At 39.0% G+C, this 8,243-nt stretch overlaps 1 protein-coding gene across 1 annotated transcript; it reads right to left on the minus strand.

The window, feature by feature from the left end:
• Positions 1–149: 149 nt before the first annotated feature.
• gclc (glutamate-cysteine ligase, catalytic subunit) lies at positions 150–8,243 on the minus strand. Its single transcript, XM_038974564.1, has 16 exons — positions 7,517–8,243; positions 5,966–6,078; positions 5,027–5,209; positions 4,816–4,929; positions 4,534–4,592; positions 4,042–4,178; positions 3,816–3,890; positions 3,507–3,623; positions 3,088–3,226; positions 2,744–2,856; positions 2,518–2,610; positions 2,233–2,337; positions 2,042–2,123; positions 1,824–1,933; positions 1,446–1,566; positions 150–938 (listed from the first exon to the last, which is right to left on the minus strand). The coding sequence occupies exons 1-16, from the start codon at positions 7,664–7,666 to the stop codon at positions 757–759; spliced, it is 1,893 nt and encodes a 630-aa protein (XP_038830492.1). The 5' UTR covers positions 7,667–8,243; the 3' UTR covers positions 150–756.

The raw sequence follows: 8,243 nt of genomic DNA on the forward strand, positions 1-8,243 counted from the left end.
CTGGAAGGAGAGTTTACAGTCTAACCAGACACCTAGATATTTGTAGTAGTCCACATATTCTAAGTCAGAACCATCCAGAGTAGTGATGCTAGTCGCGCAGGCAACAATCGGTTGAAGAGCATAACATAGAATCATGTAACCAAGTGAAATACTATGCTTAGTCAGTGCTGTACACAGATTTATTGATTGAGACAAAACATTCCAATCAAACGTTCACTTCAATGCAAGAGTCCTTTAACATTTTTTAAAGATTTTACTATATCATCACAGCAAATCAAACACTTTCATTTGACACTTCTCACATTAAAAGGCCAAATCATTTGACAGATAATGCAGATATAGGACATTCGGAAATGAAATAACCCTTGTTAAATGTTTGAAGAGCAGATCAAAGTTCAGTATTTACAGTAGACTTAAAGATTAAAATGAATCTAGTCTACAACTTTGTTTGCTGCATTTACATAATTTCACACTCAGACTTTGTTAGCATGAACACAGGATATCAAATTACATATCCAATTGCTATCACACATCCGATTGAATTTCACTTATTAAAATAATTTTCGAATTGTACAAATCTGATACTGTATATACAAATGCAATACACCCGCTTGACCATCGCAACTATATTCTCCATTAAAACTGAATTTGTTTGGACCACTTTGTCCAGACAGATATTTGGTCTTTTTCATGCTAATGAGTATCAATGATGATGGACAACACATTCATTAATTGATTACAGCTGTGACAGTAAGTTCATTTGCCCCGATTGACTGGGTCACCAATAAGTTCTGGGCATCGCTCCTCTCCTTTTGTGATGCTGTCACACTTGCGGAGTAGGTCGTAGTTGATTCTGTCAGTTATGACACTGTCTTGCTTGTATTGGGGGTGCTTGTCCACAAACTCCCTCATCCATTTAGCCATGGTCATCAGTTCACCTACATCAGCAACAAGAACAATGTGAGCAAACATCATGTTTATTTTTTTGGTTGATAATTAAGATACATAAACAAGTGCATGTTTGGCATTTATAACCCTGTACATTAAATTGTTAATGTGGCTTGAGTTCAGATTCAACACTGTAAAGCACGAAGGCTGCGTTTAGACAGGCAGCCCAATTCTACACTTTTTTTCACCAAATTGGTAATTTGATCAATCAGATCTGCTCTGAAAAAGATCTGATGTGAAAAGACCTGATGTGATTGGTCAAAAGATCAATTAGTGAAGAAAAAAAAAGTTCAGCATTGGGCTGCCTGTCTCAATGCAGCCAAAGTGTTATCAAACCTTGTTGACAGTTTCAGGGAGCAACATGTGCGTTATACTACTGGAATGCTGCATGCTTTTGCTAATCTCCACCAATGATGTGGAAAGCCCACAACAATACCTCACAAAACCCTGTTACCCAACCCAGAGTCAAATTGTCAGTGTTAATTTGCTAAATATACCAGAGGCACGTCTCTTGATGAGCTTCAGGTAGTTCAGGATGGTGCATCTTGTATCAACATCCACCTCCATGTTTTCTAGGTAGCAGTTGAGGATTGGTATCAACCCTTGAAAAATTCCTTCCTAAATGATAAGAAACAACAACTTATGGTTTAAAGTAAAGAGTGCAGTAGAAAGATATATTTAATGATATTATTAAAAGAGATTGAACATGATCTTTACCACTTACAAATTAATAACATATTGTATAAATTGGAATTCGTAACATATCATATGATATGCTTTTCCCCCCCAGGACGTTACGTAACATACAAAATGGATGATGTTGTACTACTGGCTGAAATGATCCAAAACCTTTATATTGCATCTTTAATAAGCACCTTTCCATTGATGATTGTGTCAATGCTCATCAGTGTGTACTCATTGTCGCCCTCACTGTCCAAGCCATTCTGGGCAGCCGATGAGGAGCTATCGAGGGCAGGGTTGCAGCCTATGGGAGGACACAAGAGAAGCTTTAGCATCAACCTGTTCAGGCATTTCGCCAAAACGCTCCCCGACCAGGTTTCAAAACACTGGAATCTGACTCGTATCCTCTCACCTTTATAGATGTCCTTCCGGAAGTAAAACATGCCCTCTTGGACTGCATTTCTTTTCTGGGCAACTTTCATGTTTTCGTCAACCTTTTGATAGAAAACAGAATGCGTAAATGGTATATCATTACCCTACATGCACTAGAATTTCCTAAAATCCAGCTAATTAAAAGTGTATCAGAAGAACAGCTGATCTCACCTTTGACAAGGGGATGAGAAAGTCCAGTTTATAGGACAGTATAACCCTGGTGAGCAGGACGATGAAAACAACGAATGCAGAGTTTTCAAAATCGGTAAGTTGCACCTGGAACAAACGAAAACATGCACTCAATATTTCTACACTAAACATTGTGCAAAAAACTGGTTAAGACACAGTACATGTAAATACTTAAAACAATATTTACTTAACACAATGTGTATTTCAGGTAAATATCCAAATGACATGCAATCTTGTGTGTTAATAGAGTTGTAAGGCTTATGTTACCTCCATGGGACGGAACTCAACTCGCCATCCGATGTCCGAGTTTGGAGGAGGAGGTTTGAACCTCATTGTCTGCCAGTTGGTTGACTGCAGATTCTACAAGACAGACAAATGTGATTATATCAACTAAAATGCCTCCTTATAAAATCAAAAAAATCACAGGTATTAGTCTAGTCGCAAACAGTCACGTCGTCACTATAAGTCAGTATAGGGTGGGTATCATTTTTACCTCAAAATGATCAGACTCGTTTTCATCATCCAAGTAAATTTTCTCTTCAAATAGTGAGAGCGGATCCCGGATGAAGAGATGGGCTATGTGTTGGGCCAGCAGTTTGTCAATCCCTACAAATACAGATTTTGATCACTTCTCTATAGAAGGTTTAATGATTAAAATACGAATAAACACATTGTTATTGTACAAACAGTTTCATTGCTTGAAAAATACATAAAAAGTTAATTTCACATTTCATCTTGAAAGTCTTTTTCACCAGTTACTTATCCTTCACCATATTTTATTATTTCTATACACCATCTAGAATCGACTACTCACGTCATTGTTACAAAGTTCTTTACCTGCATCCAGCAGTTGTTTGTTGATCTCCTCGTCTATTGTCAGATCTATGTCATTGTACCTATCGCCACAGCTGGAGAGGTAGCTGTCGATTGAATCATATCTGGATTTCAAGATTCGAAATTTGTTGGTTTTCAAAGGCTGCAAAGAAAACACATTTCCACGCATATTGAAAGAGAAGTCTGATAAACCTCTTGACATTTCAAGGAACAATGCAGACAAATAACTGAAAACCTGTTCTGGCTAACATAATTGAACACCAGGAAATCAACAGAGAAATGAATAATGCCTGTCTGAGCCTGACACTATCTGAGTCTTACATTCAACCCGCTGAAGCAACTAGCAACAAGCGAGTGGGCCTTGTTTGGGTGGGTCATGTTTCTTTAATTAGGAGCCAGTTTTTCCTGATTCATCTGCTCACCTCCAGCCCCCTCTCTTCCCCGGTCCTGTCATCTACCGAGGCAGAAATAACTCCCCAGCGACAATCAATGTCTGACACATAGCCTCTGTAGAACGGCGAAGCAGCACTGAGGGCCATCTATAAACAGATCAGCAGTTAGCTTTCCAGTTTCCACCACAGAAAAGGCACTCGAAAAAACCAAAGCGTTATTGAATACTGTAAGGATTCAAAAATGTGGTTAACCAAAGCTGTTTACGACACCTTTGAATTTTTTTATTACCATTGAGGCAATTAATACTTTTTCCTGTATGTTTTCTAAGAAAATCTTACCATTATAGGGCAGAATGTTGCTAGTTGGTCATAAAGGTACCTCGCCTCTTCAATGCTGCAGGCTTGGAATGTCACCTGGAAAAACATTATAAAAAGGGTTCAAGTTAATTCAAAGATTACTCAACCTGCTTATATAAAACATGTCCATGACTTTAAAAATATTCTCTAGTCTAGTAAATTAACATAAGTATACCAGGTTTATAGTCCTATAATGTGTTGCGTATACCTGAAGACAGCAGTTGCCCATTCCAAATCCCATGGCATCCATGTAGATGTGATCAGGTAGAGCTGCCCTGGCGGCCTCCCCATCATCTTCCGGAAACTTCTCCACAAATGGAGATGGGGTGCATTTGTCTTTAAAGACTAACAAGGAGAAAGAAGCACAAAGTAAAGTAGATACTGATAAGAAAGTCGTTGCAACTAATAAAAAAATGTTGCGCCAAATTTGGGGCGATGGGTAGCCTAGCGGTTAAAAGCATTGGGCCAGTAACAGAAAGGTCACTTTTTCGAATCCTCGAGCAGACTAGGTCCCCTTGAACAAGGCCTTTAACCCAAATTGCTCCTGTAAGTCGCTCTGGATAAGAGCACCTGTTAAATTACTAAATTGTAAATGTGGCCTAAATTTGACCACTGACAATAAAATATGACTAAATGTATTTGACTGAAAGGTGTAATTATTGAGTGCAAATGGTGAAGACCTGTTCTGATTTAGACTTACTGGGTACATTGATCACCACCTTCTCTCCTCTTCTGTGACGAATGTTTCTGGTCAGGGTGCTGAAAAAACATTCACAACATACTTTGTTAAATGGGATGCAAATATAGAGCTCAAATGTCACATATCATGCAGTGACACAACATAGTGCAAATACCTGTGACAAACTTAATACCATAGCAACCTCTATAGAACAGTTGGTAGAGCATGGTGCTTGCAACGCCAGGATAGTGGGTTCGATACCTGGGACCATCCGCATATCGAATATATATTATTCAAGCCTACCTGAATCTTGGGTGTCTGTTTATGGCTTCATCTGGGAAGAACAGTGATTTTGACACTCCCTTTTCAACAGGTGTTGGCTTGTATTCTGGCTGTGTGAAGCCTGGGCAGCCTAACCTAAAACCATTGTTACAAGAATAACAATGTTAAGGTACTATAAATAAAATCCAACCGTTTCAAGTGATTTAGTGAAATACAATAGGTAGTTAACTACCTTGGGAATGACGTGATGGTGGCAAGTGTTTCATTCTTATTCAGCACAGATGAGGCCTCTCGCCTTCGCTTCCCCATGTTGTCCTCCACTGTGTTGAACTCTGACATCGTCCCACCGTAGGGCTGCCCCGGAGTCCCTTCGATCATGTAGCTGCCATACTCTGGCCTCCAAAGGGTAGGATGGCTACCAGGAAAAACAATGCATTATATATATTTTAATAAGCCAACTTCCATTTTTAGAAGCCATTGAATAATGTTGTCTAACAAACAAGGTCTCTGTCCGACAGAGTCGATTGTATTATGCCAATCTTTCACATTAAAGTAAACATGTTTTTGTTATTTTTTTTAATCTGATGTGAGCCACTATCTCAGTGGATGGAAATTGCTGTGGGCAATGCATTTGTGCTACAGGGCACGTGCTCTTCAATATGTGCGACAGAGAGGCAGTAATGAGGAATGCTACAGCTATAGTTACAATTCCCCTGGGTTAAGTCGGCTTCACAGATTTAGCACGTCATGGACAGTTAGCAAGCAGACTACTACAGTGAGGCTTGTACAAAAACATTCACATCAAATGGAGATGAAGGCTTTTTAACCCATGTTAAAAATTTAGTAGCCCAGGGTAGAGCGGCAGGTTGAATACCAGTGCAATTTGTAAGGTAATAGTTCAAGAAAACAAAACATGTAAAACTCATGCTGAAGTTGCAAACTTGTAAAGGAGCTTTTGCATGAGCCATGAGGGGAGTGCCACTTTTATAGTATGTTTTTATTCAAAAGTTGCAGAACAGGCTAATGGAACACTGCCTTATTGAGCGACAGAAGCGGTCTTTAGTTCCTGCAGTGTAAACCACCCAAATGAGTTAGCATAAAAGGCCGATACATAGCAGCCAATTTCACACACAACCTGGTCATTTTCTAAACAGATTTAAAGACGACTTACTTGGGGTTGGTCTTTTCTCCTTTGTCTTGAAGGGTTTCCAAAACCTCTCCACCATTGAGAACAAGACGAACCTTTCCATTTTTCTCATCCATTTCAATCAACATGTATTCCACCTAAAAGGGCAAAAACATTATTATTATTATTATTTATTTATACATACGTTTGTATTTCGAACCATAAAAACTGTGCAAAGTCAATGCCTTTCATGTTGAAATCAATTAGGCCTACTGCACATGTTGACATATGAGATTAGAAGACACCACAGAGGCTTTCAACATCAATAGGATGGTGTGGCCTAAATCGCAAAACAGTTTTTTCCTATTCTCCAATGACAATGCAAGATTATCAGCCATGAAGCTAAACTTTTGTTGTTGTTCATTAGACCAGAATGGTGCAGACCATGTCTACAAACACCACCTTTCTTTCCAATGTGCGTCACTGTGTAGACCCAAAGCCTTGATCCATATTTCCCAAGATCAAAACGGGGCGCCATCACATCCATTCCAATTCATCAATTATGTTTCCTTGACTTTGACTCTAGTACCCTGTAATCCCTCTGTCTGAAAGAGGGATTAATCTGTAACAACAACATTCCACATGAAATTGAGGCACACTGAAGGCAGTACAGACAGAAATCACATATCGACTACATCTAGATGCTATGTGCAACTTTTTTTAAACAACCTATCGACATGCCAGATGCATGTTAAGGGACAACCTTTGAACATGTTTAGAAGCATATAAAGCTCAGATATTTATTTTTTTTGATTTCTTATCTCAATAGGTGCAAACCATGTTATGATAAATAAGCATATTTATTCCGTTTTAGACATTTAACGTTACTTACCAAACCATTTTTCGATTAGACATTTGTAACACGTTTGTATTAAGTATGCATCGGTTCTCATGAAAATGTAAACAATTGTATAGATAAGAAATGTTTAAAAAATATATTTCACATACACCGAATGGATAGGTTGTTGTTTTACGAGGTCAGCCACACTTGTATGGTTCCTCTGGAGCAAATTCGGGTTAAGTGCCTTTCTCAAGAGCACATCGAGGTATTCAAACCAGCGACCTTTCGATTACTGGCACAACGTTATAACCGCTAGGCTACCTGCCGCTCCTAGCAACAATATAAACGGTTCAATGGCCTAAGTAACTTAATAACACATCAGTTACTGATTCAAGTTGTCTAGATCTAAAACAGTTATGTAATGGTCAGATGCTTTGAATGGGTTCATTGTCTATGGACGGAGTATAAACATCTAAGCATTCGCTACAACTACTTGTACTGTATGCACTACTATCCTGACGACATGATGTAGCCTAAAACACTTGTTACACTTTGCTGCAATTCGGTTACAGTCTTTCATCTGCACAACCTAAGTTGGCAACATAGTTATAACTTCACTTAACTGGTGATAGAGCAGACTCACTGACAATGCCATTTGTGTGGATCACATGTACATTTTTGTTATGCAAAAGTAAAAAATAAATAAAAAAAAAAGCAGCATGTTATGCAAAGGTTAAGTAATACGACACCCTTACCTCATCGCCCCACAATAAGACATCTTTCTGTCGTTCTTTCACCTTGTTATAGATGTTGAGAAACTGAACGATGCCATGTTTCCTAACATGGTCTGCATATTTTTTGGTTTCTTCCCAGTTGAGCGGTGACCCTTTTGACAGCAAGCCCATATCGCAAGTGTTCGGCACCAACAGCGAGACTGGCGTTTGCTATTTTGTTTAGCTATCTATACTTTTTGCTCGCTAACCTGTCAACAAAACAGAACTTGAACCCAACCAACAATGGTCTTGCTATTTTAACTGTAACGCTGGATACTTGTTAGCTAGCCAACAAGGGGGAGGCCTTCACACATCTCTTGTTATCTAACGTTATCTATCGAGCTAGCAAGCTATTAAAATTACCCGCTGACACAATGTCCCAAGCGCCAATGATAATGCCAAGGTTGTCCCCACAGCAATACCTATGTAATTCAGCACCTACACCTAAATATATTTTCCTTGATGAAATCACTTCTATATAGTGAGGACCGGTCAATTCACTCAACTAGCCAATAATCCTCTGTTTCAGTGTGCAACACCGAGTGAACAAAATTTCCTTCCTTGTACTCTTCACACTCACAGTGACTGAACACGTGTGACTGTGGGCGCGTTTCTCCGGTCAGACGTTTCCTATGCTTTGTCTGACAGATCTTACAACGCCTGGAGAGATATTTTACATATCAACTAACCACATTATATGTTATAGTAA

The sequence above is a fragment of the Salvelinus namaycush genome, chromosome 35 (genome assembly GCF_016432855.1).
Source record: "Salvelinus namaycush isolate Seneca chromosome 35, SaNama_1.0, whole genome shotgun sequence".
Lineage (NCBI taxonomy): Eukaryota > Metazoa > Chordata > Actinopteri > Salmoniformes > Salmonidae > Salvelinus > Salvelinus namaycush.

Coding starts and splice junctions, on each gene's coding strand:
- gclc (XM_038974564.1), bottom strand. CDS start 7,666: ATGGGCTTGCTGTCAAAAGGGTCACCGCTCAACTGGGAAGAAACCAAA. Junction 3,624..3,815: donor CAACATTCTGCCCTATAATG/GTAAGATTTTCT, acceptor ATCTGTTTATAG/ATGGCCCTCAGTGCTGCTTC. Junction 2,338..2,517: donor TTGAGTTCCGTCCCATGGAG/GTAACATAAGCC, acceptor CGTTTGTTCCAG/GTGCAACTTACCGATTTTGA.